General features: G+C 41.4%; 1 protein-coding gene across 2 annotated transcripts; it reads left to right on the top strand.

Moving 5' to 3' along the window:
- Window positions 1-351: 351 nt before the first annotated feature.
- Window positions 352-18,238, top strand: LOC136292416 (cytosolic phospholipase A2 epsilon-like). 2 transcript variants are annotated; one of them, XM_066188100.1, is made up of 22 exons: window positions 352-395; window positions 884-943; window positions 1,589-1,672; window positions 4,242-4,314; window positions 5,273-5,409; window positions 5,807-5,938; window positions 7,417-7,457; window positions 8,156-8,198; window positions 8,836-8,899; window positions 9,104-9,273; window positions 9,414-9,494; window positions 10,240-10,277; window positions 10,959-11,094; window positions 11,757-11,893; window positions 12,309-12,531; window positions 13,222-13,336; window positions 13,663-13,800; window positions 15,077-15,184; window positions 15,739-15,930; window positions 16,403-16,569; window positions 16,955-17,141; window positions 17,699-18,238. In XM_066188100.1, the coding sequence occupies exons 2-22, from the start codon at window positions 917-919 to the stop codon at window positions 17,905-17,907; spliced, it is 2,502 nt and encodes an 833-aa protein (XP_066044197.1). In that variant the 5' UTR covers window positions 352-395; window positions 884-916; the 3' UTR covers window positions 17,908-18,238. The 2 variants fall into 2 exon arrangements, with proteins under 2 accessions (XP_066044197.1, XP_066044196.1); XM_066188099.1 differs by lacking the exon at window positions 352-395 and having other exon boundaries at window positions 864-943.
- Window positions 18,239-19,366: the final 1,128 nt, after the last annotated feature.

Below are 19,366 nucleotides of genomic sequence, written 5' to 3'. Positions count from 1 at the left end.
AGTGCCAAGGACTTTGGGGAGGGCAGCGTGAGGTCAGGGCTGAGTTTTGCACCTGGCTGGCAGGTTTCATTAGGTCAGACACAGGCACTTAAATGCGGCTAGTTTGCAGCCTGAGTCAGGCTGAGCTGGAAAACGGTGCAGAAGTATTGATGGGTGTGGAGCTAAGCTAAGGAAAGTCATTGCTTCAGGACTCTACATCTAAACACAAAAATAATAATAACAAACCATAGGAAAGGAGAGGGAAAGAAAACAATGACTTGAGGAGAGACCCAGCCCTGCTGGACCTTGACTGAGTAGATATAAACCACCATGAGTGTGCTGCTCTGCATGACTAGACCTGGGATTGTAGGGACATGTGGTTCAGAAAGCCTTAAACTGTTTTTTGCAATAACCAGGTTAGTCTGAGAGTGATAGTGCTCTCTATCTCCCTCTTTTTTTTTTTTCCCTCATTAGCTGTTTTATTGTAACTACTTACTGTCACAGATACCCTAAATTCAATTTATGTACTTTTGCTGTATCTTACTGCAGAGTGTGTATTTCTTTGGGCTTTGAGGTCTTGTTAAATTGGAAATTCAGTGCTCTGGTAAGAGGGCATCCTTCTCTTATGTTTAGTTTTAAACCTGCCATTGGCCAGTATAGAACTAAGTGACTCAAACACAGTACTTCCCCCTGCTATATAGGCAAAGATTTTTTTTCCTACTTATTTGACCACAGGATTCAGCTTCCTACCATAGGAAAATGGGAGGGGAGTAACTGGTTTTAAAGAAACCAGTCAGAGGTGGGGCTCTGAGTCAGTTTATAAAGTAGTTGCTCACCTGCATCTGGGACATTTGAACTATTGGTGTCTGTGGAGGCTGGGAGATGTGAGATTGCATTGCCACAGATAACACTGGACGTGAGTGTGGACACAACCACGATGGACCAAGATGGCATTTTGTCTCAGGTAAGAAGGGCGCAGTGCAAAGCAAGGCATCTGGGATCTCAAATAGTTGTGCTGCCTATTCTGCAAAGATGATACTACTTTCTTGACCTACCATTGACTATAATGACTCTATGCAGGATGAAGAAGTCAAGGCTTCAAGACCTCAATATTGAAACTTTAAAAGTTATAGTAAACTACTGGAAGAAAATGAAAACCACTTGTAAGAGCTTATTTACAAGGGGAGCATTTTGAATATTTAGGGGCTTTATTAATTTGAGACACATCCTATATGCAACTTTAGAATAAGTATTAAATAACACGGAGGTGTACTTCAAGGTGGAAGATTAATGACTGGGTGTGTTTGTGGGAGACAGGTTTGCTGTTCCTTTAACAGCCAGGGCCAGGAGCTGCTTCCCCTCCCCGTGTGTCATGAAGGGCGGACCTTACCTGGCTGCTGCGTCTCTGCTCAGGCTTAGTGGGGCAAGCACAGCCCAGGCAATGGCACCGGGCACCGGAGGAAACCCCAGATCCTGCCAAGGCTCTACAGCCAGCACTGACCATGGGCTCCCTGTCCTTGTGGCTCTGAAGTTCTCAATTTCCGAAGAGGATTGCCTTCAAGAGAAATGATGTTTTTTCCAGGGATAACGTTAGCACTTCTTGTTCCAGGAGCTGACTGCTCAAACTTCTCAACAAGGAGACAGAACTATGCAGCTGAATCCTGATGGGAAACAGTGGACTTCTCTTACAAAGGTACCACAAAGGAGAATTTCAGAAGGAAACTGTAAAGGGGACTTTCCTGCTGGGTGGAGGCTGGGTGAAAGCAGATAGGGTTCAGCATCTGCCAAACAACTTAATTAGCTACTGTAACCCATTCAGTTCCCTCCATGAGACACTGCCTTGCTTATCACTTTGATCATTCCACTTAGATAGTCTTGCTTCATGTTAAATTCCTAGTGTGGCTTCCTGTCCTTGGCACATGGGGAACAATCTCTGTTTAAACAAGACTAGTATCTTTAAAAGGATGGGTTTCAGTAGGCTTTCTCTACAAATCTTGCTAAAGCACAATGACAAGTTTCCTGCCAGTGTAGATAGCAAGAACTGGGAAATTATGCCATTTATTCTCACAATAGTATGGCAGATCTTAAAGTGGATATTTAACTCCTGATTTCCTGAATTAACCCCTCTTCTGGCCTCTAGTAAAAACAAATCGATTTCCAAGAGTCTTCAGACATGAAATCTCTCCTCTAAGAAATGAGAGGACTAGATGTGCTAGAAATATTTTTACCTTTCCTCTCTCTAGTTTGAGGCCATTTAGTAATAATTAGGAGCTCTCCCTAGTTCTGTTTTGTGATGAGTGCAGTTGCTGAGCAGCAGGTGTTGTGCTCGCAGTTTGAGGAGCAGCCAACCTTTTCCTGATTAGCTGAATGGAAAACCCAAAGATGAGAAATACACCCTACAATAAAACTCTCTACACTTCAGGGGTTTCAGAACACACCAAACATCTCAAATTTTTTAGGCAAAACTCACAAAACTGACAGGATTTTGGTCATTTGTTATTTATAGCTCTGTGATGTCTAAGCCAAGGCTCCTTGGTCATGACGGGGCACATCCACATGCCTGAGTATTTTGTTCAATCTGCACTGCCTTCTTGGCACATTGGGATCACCACGAAGGTGGCTCCAGGGGATCTGATCCATGAAACTCAGTTGAGCCCTTCCAGGAATTGCCTTCTCCAAAGCCAGCCACTGGCAGCATCAGTTATTGGCTCTGTAATTACTGAGCACTTTCTGTACCTGCCTCATTTCTGTGTCTCTAGGAGATAGGTTTTAGACATGAATTCAAGTGCCCTTGGTAGTCTGATCCACAGCTACTCTTGGGACTCTTAGCAGTGGTTTGACACCCTTGATCAGCACACCCAGTGACCTGCTTGGTGTGTTTTCCCAGAGCAGGATACTTTGATTACCCAGTCTCAACAATGTGTTCATTAGCCCTGGCTGCCTGCACTGATGCACTCAGTTTAAAACATTTGGAGGGACTCCACATGGACGTACATTCCATTAAGGCTATGAACACTGATGCGCTTCACTCTTTATGAATGGACATTATTAATACAGTACATGCCAAATTGTTCTGCTCAGACAGTCCAGCTAAGAGTCTTTCTCTCCTTTCCTGCAGTACCCGTGTCACACTTCTTTCTCAGTGGCTCTAATGAGGTCAGTGTCATGCTAATGCTGCTTCAGGGCTGGCAATGGTCTTTAATAGTAATTTTGCAGTGTAGGTGAAATCCTTACCTGTCCATGGCCCTGTAGTTCTGCTAAGTGCCTTTTAGGTCTTTTGGAGCAAAATTTTCCTATATTCCAGCACGTTGTGTCTTTTCCCCCCTCTCCATGATGGTAGAAATAGTTAGTTATGTGGAAGTTATTTATTTATTTTATGGTAAAGGGGGAGGGGATATGAGCTCATATCTCCAATCTGAGATCAGAACAGCAATATGAGAGGCTAAGAAGCCATGCATGAGGTCAGAAACATAGGCTAGTATGAAAGAGAGATGACACAAGAAAAAACAAGAGTTTCTCATCAGGTGTAAAGCACTGTTTCACTTCTTAGGCAAAACAGTGCAAAGAAGCTTGAGATGTGAAGAGTTTGCATACTTCAAAACTAGAGTGAAATTTCTCACAAGAAAAATTCAGAGGTGACCTTAGCTCAAGAGGGCAGCTATATCCCTGTAAACAAAAAACTCATGCATAGTGAGTAGCATGGTGCAAGTGTAAAGCAAAGTGATTTCTTTCTCAGATCATAAAATCAGTTTGGGGATCAGAGGTCAGCCTTTAACTCTGCAGAGTCCTATACATTTAAAAGAGCAGGAATATGGTAAGATCATATCTCATAGCCCAGGAGACCAAATATATGTAATGACTGGACAGAAGGTAATCACCAGAATAATAATTTTATCACTTGAAAAAGGTCTAAAGCATGTCTTCATTTTCTACCTTGGAAATTTAAATAATAAAGTTTCTCCCAAGCTGGGACTGAATCTTAGCACTTTGTGCAGCCAGATTTTGGATAAGAAACAAATAAACGCTCTAATAAGATAAATTCTCATATCATGCTCCCAGAAGAAAAGTATTTCAGTCTACTACATTATTTAGACATTAGCAGGAAAATAAATGTATTGGCCATTTAATAATCAAATAGAAAATTCAGCTAAATTGTTCCTGAGTTGGGTGTTTATCTCTCTTGAACACTTCTGTCTTCTAAATATGCCATCTAACTTCAGCATTCATTCCTGTCTTTTGTATGTTTGGTTTTTTCCCTGCAGATAGAATCCTCTCTGTGTTACTTACTGACTGTAAGAGTCATAAGAGCAAGAAATATCCACCAGGCAGATGTCTGTAAGTATCTGTAGTGCTCTACAGAGGAGCTCATGGAGGTCCCGCTCCCCTCCATGGGCTAGTAGCTAGTCCTGCTCCAAAAATAAGTGCTGTCTAGATTTCTTCCACGAATGGAGAACGTTTTGTTGTTGGTGTGCTGGTTCAAGCAGTGAACATAGAGTGTGTTGCTCTTCTCTACATCAGCCCTTGTTCTGTGCAGAGGTAACTTCATAAGGTCACAGCTGTGCCTATCACACACATTTCTCTGTGTCCCCAAAGGGAGCAGCTAAAGCTCTGCAGTCTGTTGAAAGTAAAAAATGTGGAAAGCTATCCCATGTTTTCCACTGGTGTACATTTATGTAACCAAGAATACAAAATGGTTACACTAATTGAGTAAATACTGAAAGGTGAGAAGCCTTGTCTCAAATTTACCTTGTATTCAAGGTTTTCTCAATGCTAAGTAATCTAAACTGCCATATCCTAATTCTCTGTGTGCCAGCATTCCCAGATAAAGGCCCATCAGGTGTTGTTACATTTTGTAGCTCCTCTGGCTTCTGCTGGCCTGGAACCAAAATATAATAGAATATTGTATCTTTACTTATGCAGAAATCAGAAAGCTTTTTCTTCATGTTCTGTTTGGCTAAAAGAGAAGATACCGCTTTGTTTCCTTAATGCTTGCTGCAATTGTTCTGGATTTTTTTATCCTTGGCTAAACTGATTGTTTGATGACATAGAAGGAGGAGAAAACTCTTCATGTTGAATGTATTTATTATATTTCTAATCACATTTATTTAGACAAGAATCATGTCACCTCTCCTTTTTCTCCATTCCTCCTACCTAAATTGTATTGTTTATGTTGAACAAATATGCCATTTTGTATCATAGTATATCTCTTTGAAAACAAAACATCTTTTTCTTCAATTAATTCTTTCTTCCAGAGAAAATGCTCATTTCAGATGTGTTTGTGTTTTTAATACAGTGAGCCAGACTGACTGCTACGTGAGCCTGTGGCTGCCAACTGCTTCAAATGACAAATTTCAGACTAAAGCCATCAAGAATTGCAAAGATCCAGTCTGGAATGAAACCTTCTACTTCAGGATCCAGAGTCAGGTCAAGGTACGGAACTGGGACTTATCTGGTAACTGACCAAGGGAACTACTGAGAGGTTTTATTCTTTTGCAGAGGGACATAAGCTATTTTCTCAAAAGACAAGGAAATATGCAGAAAGATGTGAGAATAACTCACACCCTCATGATGGTTTTGCATGCCGTGAAAGATGACAGTCTCTCTCAGCCATGGGTAGAATATGGCATTTGAAATGTCTGTGATATCCTCTCATACCACCTCATAGGTGCTGACATGGAGTTATTTCCTCTCCACTTCCTTCCCTTCCTGTTCTTTTTCTTTATGTCCTCCCACTTCTCACAACAGCTGACTGAAACAGTTGTCCCCAGGATCTCTTGCTTCAAATAAAACCTGACACATTTCTAAATTCCTTTCCTTCCTTTCCCAGAATGTGCTGGAGCTGGCACTCTATGATAAGGACGTGGTTACTCAGGATGACCACCTCTTCACAGTGTACTTTGACATAGCCAAACTTTCCCTGGGAGAGGAAGTCTTCATGCACTTCAAATGTGATTCTCAGGTGAGGTCCAAAATAAGATATGGAATAGCATGGCAAGAATATGTTTGTTAGCTTTTCTGTTTGAAATGTCATTAGTAAAATTTTGCCTTTTTTTCTTCTTGTGTGTCAGCTGCCTAGCCACATAAAAATAAGTTCTTTTTCACTCTGATGCGGGAAAACCTCTTCACACCTGGATCCGTAGGCACACTGAAGGGTTTGGTGTTGGCCACAGAAGCTCGAAAATTTCAAGTTTATTGGCAAAATTGTCACTTTGCTGAGCCTGCCCCCATCGAGGGTCAAGGAGGGTGTCCATGGCAGTACTGATGTTTTTGTCATAACCTATTATGACAAACCTATTAATTAGGAAGTAAAAACTCTGTGATCAGAACTAAATGTCAAACCAAACTAGTTGCTAATTATGGAATGTGGCATGGGTGTTTAAATACAGTCTAAGTCATGCCACTCAGCTTGGCAGCAAGATATAATCCTATCTTGAATGTCCAGGGAGACTGCAAGTTGTACATCCCATCTCCCAGTGTGTCCTGTCTATCATTCTCCTTTCCTAGTTTCCTTCTGGTTTCTTGTGCATCTGTTGTGCGCCACTCAGTTGAGCAATTACCTTATCTACACACACCCAACTCCACACTGCTCTTCCTTGTCTTTAAATGCCTTATTTGACAATTTCATTCCTTGCAAAATATCAAAGGAGCAGTGTGTGGACTTCCACTAAGCTCTGGTGAAATTAAAACTTTGGCTAGTTGTAACCCAGCTGATCACTTTGAGTGTTTACAGTGGCTTGTCCATGTCCAAACCGTTTCTTTTTGTGTTTGCACAGCTACACCAGTTAGAGCTCAACTCTTCAAGCCTTTGTAAACTCTTTTGTCCTATATTATTAACTTTTTGGTGTCTTTAATTCAGTGGGTAATTTGAGCAACTAAGTAGCCTACAGCATGATCTCACTTCACTGTTCATCATCCCTTCTGTCTCCACTTTTGTTTTCCTCTTTCCTGTGCTTTCTTTCCCCTGAGGATTACTCACTGCTTCACAGACCAGGCCTTAATGTCAGATTTACCTCTATCCCAAAGCCCTCAACTTGTTGCCAGGCAAAGAGGTTTTCCTCTTCCATAACTGCCTTGCATCTCATCATTTCTCTTCCTGACACAAGAAGGCTTTCACTCTCCGCTTCAGCAGGTCTGAGCTGGCAGACTCAGAATAAGACAACATATCCTCCTAAGTCTGTCCCTTAGGCCCCAGCAGAAGCAGGCAAACCAAACAATTTCTGTGTTAAAAACTGCTGTGACAGCCATCCACAAGCTTTCTATCAGCAGAGAATCTTGAGGCTCAGGACACACAGATGTGAGGTGGTGAGTGCCTCTATTGTAAATGCTCTGCTGGTCACAAACAGTGCATGCATACCCAGATTGTGAGAATGAGAATTTGCATTATGAGAACAGCCAGCAAACTAGTACCTAAATCATTTTCCTTTCTTTATTTTACAGAGACAAGAGGAGTTGGAGGTGGGATTTGCCCTGGATAATATGTGAGTAAACATTAAATGCAACATTATCTGGAACAAAAAAAAAAAGTAATTCAGAGACATGAAATAATCTAGTCTCATTGTTCAGAGTGCATCATTCCCAAAGAATCTGTGCTATGAGCTTTGTCAACAAATGGGTGAATGCCAGGATGACCTCTCATGAACTTCCCACAAACTCTCACAAACAGGGAGAACACCCTAAAACCTTTTCTTTCTCCAATACAGTGAACATTATTTAAGGCCAGAATGTTGCCGGTTTGTTATGCACTTGTGTTTGAGATCAGCAAGAGGGTCCATCTCCCTTCAAAACACAACATGGAATAATGCACTGGATTTCTGATCCACAGTCTTTATTGTTCCATCGTCCAACAAAGTGCGATTTTTTTAAAAATTGGATTCCATGAAACCATCCTTGGCCTCACCTTGGGACTCAGCATAAAATCGCTACATGGTTTGGCCTCAGAGCACCTTTGGCTTTTTTTTTGTTGAGTTCCAGGACTGGATGAGCCAGTAGGATGACAATTGTGCCCTGACATAGCAGAGTGAGGAAACTTGTACAACGAGTCTCCTGGGACTTTTCTTTCAAATCCAATATGCATGTAAAAATATGCAAGAGGAAAATCAGGAGAAGGGTGGGGCTCATGAACTATACTGCAATTTTAATGAGTTATTGTAAATGCATTTTTCTTTCTGTTTACTAGTTCAGGCCCTCCTGAAACCATCATTACTAATGGAGTGGTAGTGGTGAGTGTTGTATTTCATCACCTGTCTTGTCCTGTTGCCACGTGTGTTTCACTTGACTCACAGTCATTAGGACACCATACCCCTCGACTGAGACAGCCAGCACTGAAACATTGCCATTTCCCATTTCATCATGACACATCCTTGTGGATGGCACCTCTGGAGACGCTGTGGCTGGAATAGCATGGAAATCCCCCATCCCAACACCCCATTGCTGTTGCAAAGGAAACACATGGAAGTGGTTTAGATCTGAGACATCAGTGCAGCAGTGAATTCTTCCTTAGACATCACTCCTCCCACATTCCCATATTGCTGAAGTGAGAGGGTTTGTCCTGTCCCATGCACATATAATTTCCCACACTCATAACTGTGCTTTTTACACAGGGACTTCCCATCCCTGACATTTTCTTATTTATTATCTTTGCTTGCTCATGAATTCTGTTTAAAACAATCCTCACATCTCTGGGATCCTGAAAGTACTGATTTTCACTTTGTCCTCATCTTCTCCCTTCTGCAAGCCCTGTTCATCCACACTGCACTCCTGACTTGCCCTGATTGTGTCCCATTTAGACTAGGAAACAGAATGTCAGATTGGAAAGTTCCCTGCCATGATGTATTTTACTCTTCACATCTCTTACAGTCTCGCAAAATCTGCTGCTTAGAAGTTCAAGTGGTTGAGAAGAAGAAAAAGGAGAAGAAATCAAGTAAGGTTATTTTTCCATCAGCTATTTATAACTTATGTGCTAATAATAATATTATGAACACAATTTGCTTAATGTAAGAATTAAAAAAACCCAACAAATCCAAAACATGAGAACAGCCTTGTGATAGATTCTGTAAGAATTTTTACCAGTTACCAATTTTGATGAAAAAACTAATCTGTGTCTGCTTTTATGTCATTTCCTTAGAAAAAGAATTTTCCTTTAAAGTGCGAGGCTCTTACGAAGGCACCCAGGACATTGTGCTGGGATCTAATCTGGTGTTCAGCTCCTCCTCTCCTGCCAAATTCCACTATGCCAGATACAAGCAGCCAAGGCTGGATGTTACACTACCGGGGAAGAAACAACCTCCCTCCTCAGTATGTTACAACTGAGCTTTAAAAAACATAATAATGGCATGTAAAATATTAGACACCATAAATAGTAACATTAATTTGCATTGTTGGCCGAGAGTGACATTCCTTACAATATAAACCTGGGTTTACTTGTATTTTTTCAGCACTCACGTGTGCATGATACAGGCTCTCCAAATGTGGAACTTCATTCCATTCCAAGTGGAGAAAACATGATCTTAGCAGAGGTGAGTGCCTGCTTTTTTGTGGGAGAGCCTGAGAAACCTGGATGTGGAAGTCTACATCCCCCGATGATTAACACGGTACTTTCTGACAATGAAAGCCTGCAGACAAAAATACCACAGCCTAACCGTGGTAGGTCTTTCAGCAATTAGGCTGGGTTGTGCCTTGCTCTGTTTGAATAGATGTGGGGCTTCTTGCTACTCCATCCTGCTCTTGCTTCACACTTCATGTTGAAGCGCTGCTCCTCCCCTTCTTGCACACCAGCGGGGCACCTGAACTGGCTGCAGTAGCGTCAGACTCCTGTTGATGCTGACCACGCTTTACAAAGCACTTTTAGCCTCATGGTTAAAAAAAAAATCCATGTAGAATGAAAGGATCATGACTGTTGGGAGGTGTAAGCCACAGAAAGGGGGAAACAAATGCTGCTGTTAGAATCATAGTCCTGGCTGGATGCCTAAGAGGTACTGCTAGTAGAGATGGGTAAGGTGTACATTATCATTGCTCAGTGAACAACAGTTGTGCACAGATATTAGATTTACTAGAAAACATTAAAAATTATTGAACAACTTCCCTTTTAGTAAAACACTACAGTCATTTTGCATTGGCTGCTGGATTATTTGACCTCCTGATTATTCAGAGCTCCTGATTTGTACCTACATTGCTAGGATGGCACAAGATAAAATTCCACCTCAGGCTGCAGGGAAGAAGCAGGTTGTCAGCACTCACATTGTTCACATTCTTGCTTTTCAGGGAAAAAGATTCGATTTATATGCAAAGGCAGAAGACTGGTAAGATACTTGTTCACTCTTGGAGGTTAACTTTTACTTAGCTGAACTCATTTCACCCTAGGCTGTTTACTGGGGAGGAAACACTCACAGCAGGACCATAGGTGGTGTGACCAGGTGATGTGGGATTCACATGAGCTGGAAGCAACTTCATGTAGTATGGTGTAATACATGTAGATAACCTATACTGAGACATGAATAATGAAAAAATATGCATAAAATAGAAAAAATAATATTACAAGTCAATTATGCTACCCAGTGTTAAGCTCAGTGCAGTCTTTTACCTTTTGTTTAACACTGGGCAAGAGTGCAGCCAATCAATCACCTGGCATTGTTGATTATGAAGTAGGAAAAATTTCTGCCTAATTCAAGAAAGTGTGAGAAGTTTTTCCTATAGCTCTCAGTTCACTAAAATATGAGAGAATCCAGATAGCAGATATCTCAGAAATTAGTTGCAGGAATGTCTTTCCTTCGGTTTTATTTTGATGGCTGCTTAGAAATTTATCAGTCATTTTTTTCTATCCTTCTTTCATGCAGCATTATGTACTTACTTGGGAGTGTAGAAAAGGGACCGCATGTAAATGTAGTATTTTGTGGATCAGGTTCATTTTATTGGGTTGGGAATGCTGTGCTTGTCTACCAATAATAAAATGGAATATTCTTTTTTCCTGACCTCTGCTTCAGCCCAGACCGCCTTGATGTGCGTTTAGGATTTGACCTCTGTGTACAGGAGCAAGACTTTCTCTGCAAAAGGAAGAATTACGTCATTCCTGCTCTGAAGAATGTTCTGCAGCTGGAACAGGCTCTGCTGGACCATGAGGTCTGTAGGAAAAACATTTAAAACATCTCACCAGTGCTTAGCAGTGAGAGCATAATGGCATAATACAACCTCTTTTTCTTCAGTTAAAATTTTTTCTTATCTTTCCTCATCTTAAAACTTATGTATACCTCAAATAGTGCCCTGTACCTCTAAATTCACCCTGCTGTTTGTGTCCTTTGCAGTTGCAATCATGGGTTTAACCCTTTTCCTGTTATACCTTCCTTGGAAGCCAGATCAGATATTCCTTATATAGGAATGGCTTCTTCCACACTCTTTACCCTATTATTGTTATCCTTGTTGATAGTCCCTCCTCTCTTCAACCTATGAGATTTCTTTTTAATTCCTGCTTTTTCAACTATTTTTTTTTCTCTCTTACTGCCTCCTTTGGTTTGAATTAATGCATTTTTATTTGTTTCATACCAAACATCTATGTTGAACACATTGGAGACAAGTGTCAGATATCTAAGCAAAAAATATTTCTGTTCTCCTTTATAAAATAGATGATAGGTTTTATTTCAGTAGAAATCATTTAGAAAGAAGTCTGTGCCTGGGCACACACGGTGCTATCAGGCTGTATGTATCAGGAGGTCTCTGTTGAGGGCCGGGGTCAGGTGCAGCTGCTGTGTGACGCTGGCCCTTTCTGTCCCTGTGCTGTCCCACAGGCCCCAGTGGTAGCCATCATGACCACAGGAGGAGGGATGAGATCCTTGACTGCACTCTATGGCAGCCTGAGAGGGCTCAAGAAGCTCAATGTCTTGGACTGTGCCACCTACCTGACTGGCTTGTCTGGCACTACATGGTGAGTGGGACTGGGCAGCCCTTGGCTGGAGTCTCCCTGATGACACCAATGTGCTGAAGGAGGCTGGGGCTGGTGTACAGTAGTTTACCTGTAATAACTTCTCAGCAGTCCTGCTGCTTGATCTTCTTCCAAAATTGACAGAATAAAGTCTTTTCATGGGGGAAAGTCACATAATTTGCAACTACATGAAAGCAAGTGTTTTTCTACGAATGGTTTATGGAAAATTGTTCCAGCTGTTTTGACAGGGGTAATGACTGTGACTTCAAAGGTAACATGACAGTTTCATAGGGAACTGAAGACAGGAACCTTAATTTTGAATCAAGAACTCAAAACAGAAGTATAAAATGTAGCTATTGCCTACTTCAAACCTTGGTGTGCTTTTCTTGCCTCTTCAATATGTATTTCCTCTTCCTAGGACCATGTCAAACTTGTACAGAGATGCTGATTGGTCACAAAAGGATCTCGACAAGCAAATCAGTGAGGCTCGAAAACACATGACAAAATGCAAAATAAATTCCTTTTCCTTGGAATATTTGAAGTATTACAAAAAACAGCTGTGCCAACGGAAAAGAGAGGGCCGCAAAACATCTTTTATAGATCTCTGGGGGCTTGTCCTGGAATCTTTTTTGCATGATGGGGTACAGTATAAAGCAGCATTTACAGTGGCTTGCCATTTTCTGAAAGTTTATTTCTGGAGAAGATATTTTTCTATTGGCTCTGAGAAAAGCAGTTGGTTATGAGACTGTGCAAGCAAATGCACAGCCATTTCCAAAACATTTGGTGCCAGCCTTGTAGATAGTCATTCATGGTGGAAATCAGCATTCTTGCTTGTGAAATTTTGAATATGTTTTTGTGAGAAAACTCCAAGACTAGCATTTTGAAACAGTATTACAGTTTAAGAATTGCTTTTCATATTCTGCAAGTTACTTGTTTAGAAATAACAAAATTGCAGACATTACGCATGCCCATTGAGAGGTGTTAACAAAAGGACCTGCAGAATTTTGAAAGTTGTGAGGTCCTCCATTAAGCTCCAGCACAGTACAATAATGTGTTTCATATCAAAAGTATTGCTTTCTGCTCTTTATTATTTCTTTCCATTTTCATCTTAATGCATCATCAAATAATCTGGCATCAGCTTGGATGGCTGCAGGTATTTCAGTAACAGAATGCTTATGCGGATTTTGAAAAATATGGAACATTTCTGAAGATAAGCTGAGCACACATTATACATTAGAGGCAGGAATTTTTCTGCCCTGCATGCTTAGATACAGAGAAAATATTGCCATGCTTATTTTTGTCTCAGTATAACCATATTTCTGGAATCACAGAAAGACAACCACAGACTCTCTGATCAGCAACGGGCCATTGATCGTGGTCAGAACCCACTTCCTATCTACACTGCGATCAATGTCAAGAACAACTACAGCACTCTGGATTTCAAAGGTAATTATGAGACTTCTGAGAGTCATTTGTCTTAATATTTAAGGTGGTAAATTGTGGAACAGTCTTTTTAGACAGCCTAAAAACCCCCTCTTATTTGAAGACCAGAGTCTCAGCTGATGTATATTCATATCATATTCTTGTGGTCAGGTAAAAGTTTGACCAACTATGCAACAGACTCAAAAATATTCCAAAGCCATTCCATGGTCATGAGTTTCCATTTGTAGCATGCTTGTAACTCATTGCTGTTGGTCCAAAATATTAGACTGAAAAATTATTTTGAGGGCTGTAATAAAACATTGTTCTCTTCTTTGCGTTCTTTTTTACAGAATGGGTGGAATTCACCCCATATGAGGTGGGATTGCAAAAATACGGAGTTTTTGTTCGCACTGAGGATTTTGGCAGTGAGTTCTTCATGGGACGATTGATGAAGAAGGTCCCTGAATCCAGGATCTGCTTCTTGGAAGGTAAGCTATTAAAAACAACAAATGATTTTATTGCTTGTTTGGGGAGGGGAAGTTGGTTTGTTTGTTTTTTTTTTTATTCTGGTGGGGGGTTTGTTGTTGTTGTTGTTGGTTGGTTGGTTGTTTTTAATGTGAGCTATATAATCTACACACTAATAAAGTATTGAATCAAGACTAACATAGTAATATCTCCAGAGAGGATAAATATCTCTTTGCTGAATTAATACTTACTATAATGGATTCAGTTTATGGTAAAGTAGAAAATTCAAAGGGTCCGTCAAATAGTTATTTACACTTTTAAACCTAGTTTTGAATCAAAATACAGTATGGCTTCCAGTACAACAATAAAATCGAGGTCCCTGAGTATCCATGGTTCAGCTCATGCTACCCCAGAAGGGTGAACTTCAAGCCTATTGCCTGTCTCACAGGTAGTCAGTATTTTGTATGCTCCCTATAAATATTTTACATGAGCCTTCATGCTGATTCTCCACTGCATCAGGGTGTTTGAGCATGCCAGGCCCTCCTGCTCCAGAGAGTACTAGGCCACATGTCACTGGCTCCAGTTTCCACTCTGCCTGGGCAAGATTGGGGGGAAAACAACACAGCCATCCTCAAAATATTTTTGCTGTTGTCTGAAGCTGAGCATGGATATGTGTTTTCCTGACAAAGAGAAAAGCTGTCAGCCTGTGACTGATTTCACAAGCAAACTTCTCTTTGACTGGCCACTCCACTGAGCAGGAAGGAGACAGTGTACTATTTTAGCCTCAGTCTGTGATGGAGTGTCACACATTTGCACTCTCTGAATGAAAAAAAACAGTGAGAACTCGTGCCCTAATGGATAACCAAAGAAATTTCTTTCCAAGCTCAAAAATGCACGGTCAAAATTGATCCCTTGGTGTGTTAGCAGGCTTATTCTCAAAAAGGGAATCCTGCAAAAGCTGAGGCTGTAAAATGATGTTGTAATTATGCCCTTATCAATATAATTCCACATCAAATCTCTTGGATAGCAAACTTTCATCCTTTCTTATTATACAAGCTTCATTTTTTCCTAAAAATTCAAATTCCATATTAATTCACAAAGATCTCCATCCCTAAGTACCATAAGACAAAAACTGGATGCCAAAAATAGGGTTTAAAAACCAGAAGCCAAATAAAAATGGCACATCTTGCTTTTAAAACAAAATAATGAGAAACAAACTTCACAAGTTTCATCTCATCATAACAGTTTGAGATTCATGGAATGTGCATGTTTGAGTTAGAAAGCCCTTTTCTTTTGCAGGTGTGTGGAGTAGTTTATTTTCATTCAACGTGTTATATATCTGGAATTTGTCCCATTCATCAGAAGATTTCTGGCACAGGTGGACCCGGGACCAAATTGACAATATCGGTACACAACCATACTTCTTTTTCACTGTGTATTATTTGTTAAATGAAATTATATGTCTCATACTGCACAGTACAAATGAATAATTTCAAAATCTCTTGTCCTGTGATCTATCAGGGGTCAACACTGATGTTGGAAGATGATTAAATTGTTCAGAAATAATAAGATTGATCTGTAAATTATTAAGAAAGCAAAATGATTTTGACTGCTTCAAATGGGAGCTACAGTAATGCAAAGAAGCACAACAGCTGTCCTTTACCAAAGGACAAAGCATTTTTTTACCTGCATTCAATCTGTTCCACAAATGCGTGTATGTCTGGAGCAGACTTTTTTTGCTGTTTGACACTGTATCTTGGGGGTTTTTATCCAAGCCCAGAATGTGTATGGAAAAGGTATTTGTCTAGCAAGAGAAGTTTTTTATTTTCTGTTTCGTTTGGTCACTTACTCTTGTTGGTCCTTTTAAAAAGAGAAAGTGTCAGGGTTTATTACTTACCTCGACTTCTTGAGGGCTGTCCCTTCCCTGGGCAGGTGGGATTTATCATCTTTTCCCCGGGCAGAGGAGGAGCCGCTGCTGCCGGAGAAGCCGCAGGAGCTGCGGACACGGCTGTTCACGCCGCCCGGGCCCCTGGGCAGCGCCCTGCGCGCCGTCCTCACCGACCGCGTCTGCATCGCCCAGGAGCACAACTTCCTCAAGGGCCTCCAGATGCACAATGACTACCTGGAGAACACACACTTCTGCAGGTGGAAAGGTAACAGCAGACCTCTGGTCCTGGGGAGAGAATAGACAAACTGAATGAAACAACCCCCCGGATTTGATATTAAACCCGTTCTCTGAGGTTGGAGGCCAGGTTTGGGCAGAACCTCTTTTAGATCAATCTATGATTGGACATGCTGCAGGACATAGCATGGCGTGGTGTTGAGCTATGTGTCAGTGGTTTGTAGGTGGCACCCCCCTCCAGAGGCTGGGCCACCAGGTCCTTCCTCTCTTTAAAGACACACTCGGTGAGGAGACACAGTAAACCTCCTCCATGAATGTTGTTACTGCACATCCGAAACTGCATGTGACTGTAGCTGACAGGGCAGAAGAGAAGGGATATGGCAAATCTCCCTTCCCCAAGGACCGTAACCAGTTAAGGCTCTGTGGATATGGTGTTAGGGTGGAAAAACAGGCCAACAGGTTTCACAGTATTGCACTTACAGCAAGAATTTTTTTTCTTTCAGATACTGTGTTAGACACATTTCCCAACCAGCTGACACAATCAGATGAATTCCTGTCTCTGGTAGATACTGGATTTTTCATCAACACAAGTGTCATGCCACTTTTAAAACCAGAGAGAAAGGTGGACGTCATCCTGCATTTAAATTACAGTGCAGGATCCCAGATACAGGTGAGAGTAATTGAAACAGTCTTTATTTCTTTCAGTATGTGTATACCTATAATTTTTTAACACTTAGATGCTTTTTATATTGGTCCCACTAAAAGTCTTAACCTTTAGCATTTTCAGCTTAAAGATGAAGTGTGATAAATCTTTTATAGGCTGCAGGTAGTCTCATCTGTTTTTCTTGTACGACAAACTGTATTGTGCTAAGACTCAGAGACAAAAAAAAATCAGCAAACCAAAAAACTGTCCAGTGACACAGTGTTTTTGACTAGGGGTTAAGAGCTTTTGCACAAGCAGCTTAGAAAATGTCTACTTTATTACTGTACTCTGAGAAATCCTGAGTCTTAAAATTCTATTTTAAGCCTTAGTACTGCTCTGTTCCTTGATCCAGGCTTTGGACCAGACCTGCAAGTACTGCTCTGAGCAGGGAATCATTTTTCCCAGGGTAGACTTGAGTGAAGAAGACAGGAAAAACCTGAAAGAGTGTTACCTCTTTGATGGTGCTGAGACTCCAGGAGCACCAGTACTGCTATTTTTCCCACTGGTTAATGATACCTTCCAAAAATACAAAGCACCAGGCAAGTACTCAAACATGTTAAAAGAAGGTTTATATCATGGACAGCCTATTAATAGGAATATATTTAATACTCTAACTCTTGGACTTCACTGTTGATTCTTTTCAGTACATCAAATGTTTCTGTTGCTTAAATTTAATTTTTTCAGCCACATGAGATTTGATGCCAGCGCTGTGCTGTCTCTAAGCTAGTTATCTTACAGGTAATTAGTTTTCAGGTAACTTTGATGTATCTACCAATGTGTACATCCATAGATACATACTGAAGGTACCTTCAGGTACAGGTAAGAACTACAGTGCAGACCCATGTAAGAAAAATCACCCTTTTTTCTTCCCTCATTCTATGAAGCCACTGGTTTGCATTTGTGCCAGTGACTGAGCTGTCAATTTGAATAAGAAATATTTGTTTTTTTAAAAAAAATTAAAGTCAAATGAGTAATTTGCACTGTGAACTCTCTCTGTGGAGGGACACCTCCTTTCCTTCTTTCTTCTGTTAAGAGTTTGCTTGTTTATGACCAGAGGGGTTTCTCTCAGCAGTGATTGCTCACCCCTTCCTCCTAGGCCAGAAGCGCTCAGAGTCAGAGATGGAAGATGGCAAAGTTGATCTCTACGGCTGCTGTTCCCCATATTCCACATATTCCCTGCAATACTCTGAGAAGGCATATGACCGCCTGGTGCAGCTGGGAGAATACAACATCCTCAATAATGAAGACCTCATTATACAGGCCTTGCGCACAGCAGTGGCACGGAAAAGGCAGATAAGGAAATAATGTCAGACAAGAGAGGGTGCTTGTAAGTCCCTTAAGAGAGACTGAAGGTCCTTCAGAATTAGCCAGCAGGCTTCAAAGCATTCCTGCTCAACCCCACTAAATGGTAATCTCAGGTGAACAAAAAAGACTGAAGAAGAACTTTTTCTCCGAAGAATTTCACTGCAGCAAATCATTGCAATTCAGTTACAACAATGGAGTATGAATCGTTATAAGGTACAGAGCATGGGCAGCCACAAAGAAGAAGGTGCTAAAATGATAATAAACATGGTGCTTGTTGCCCTGAGAAAGAACTTGAAGTGTTTGAGCCTGACATCTTCAGGGCAGACCACATTAAAAGCATATTTTATTAATTTGGCTTGTGTTTTTTATTTGCAAGATGGTGCTGAGACAAGCAGCAACCTTTGGGACAGGTTTGTGACTGGGATGATGGCACACTGCATGTTTAGAGAAAAGCACATGTTGTTCAGAGAACAGTGCTGTGGAAAGGGACCTGGGGGTCTGTGACAAGTTGAACATGAGCCAGCAGTGCCAGGGCCAACCCACGAGGGCCAGCCCTGTCCTGTGGAGCATCAGGGACAGCATCGCCAGCCAGGCAAGGGAGGGGATTGTGCCGCTCTGCTCTGCACTGGAGTGGCCTCACCTCGAGTCCTCTGTGTGGTTTTGGATGTTACAAGGTGACAAGAAAGATATTAAGCTGTGAGAGAGTGTCCAAACAAGGGCATTGAAGACCTTGAAAAGCCTTGAGGGGAAGCTGTAAGCGGAGTGGCTGAGGTCGCTTGGTCTGTTCAGCCTGGAGAAGAAGACTGAGAGAAGACCTCATTACTATCTGCAGTGTAAATGTCTTGTTGGTTTGTCAGGTTTTGGGCTGGTTTTTTGGTTGGTTGGATGTTTTTTGTGGGTTTGTGGATTTTTGGGATTTAGGGTTTTTTTTTGATGTAATGCTTGTAGAAAGTTAGGTTGAAAGGTTAAACTTAGGTTGAGTTTCTCAGTGTACATAACAGTAGACTATCTACAATTTGTAGCCTCCAGAAACCACCTGTGGTAATATTTAAAATTCTTTAGAATGCAGAAGACAGAGACTAGAATATGAAATGCTGTGCTTGATGCATCCCAGGATACCAGTGCACACTGTTGGCCCACAGTGAACCTGCCGCTGACCAGCACCCCCAGCTGCCTGTTCTGCAGTGCTGCTCTCCAGCCACTCCTCTCCCAATTTATACTTGCCTCTGGAGTATCTTGTGTTTTCCTGTATCGGGTTTACATGGCAGTGTTGGTAGCAGGGTGGGCTGCTGCTGGAGTGGCCTCTGTGGATGCCAGCTGCATTTCAAGGCTAATGTGGAGAACTTTATCTCTGCTTTCCAAACAAGTAGATAAAGATATTCATAGTGTGGTTGTCTGAGTCGTGTCACTCTGAAGCTTTAAACAGCATCATCAGTGTGGCAGAGGGAGCAAGACACGG

Source organism: Chamaea fasciata, unplaced genomic scaffold, assembly GCF_029207755.1.
Source record: "Chamaea fasciata isolate MVZ Bird 193981 ecotype frontalis unplaced genomic scaffold, bChaFas1.0.hap1 SCAF_7, whole genome shotgun sequence".
In the NCBI taxonomy this organism is placed as follows: domain Eukaryota; kingdom Metazoa; phylum Chordata; class Aves; order Passeriformes; family Sylviidae; genus Chamaea; species Chamaea fasciata.
The sequence above is the reverse complement of the archived record's forward strand: the minus strand, read 5'-3'. Positions and strand labels throughout refer to the sequence as shown.

Bases quoted from the DNA above. Each gene is read 5' to 3' on its own strand.
- LOC136292416 (XM_066188100.1), top strand. From the start codon at position 917: ATGGACCAAGATGGCATTTTGTCTCAG. The intron at 944-1,588 runs GTAAGAAGGGCG...TTCTTGTTCCAG, and splicing joins AAGATGGCATTTTGTCTCAG to GAGCTGACTGCTCAAACTTC. The intron at 8,199-8,835 runs GTGAGTGTTGTA...CATCTCTTACAG, and splicing joins TTACTAATGGAGTGGTAGTG to TCTCGCAAAATCTGCTGCTT.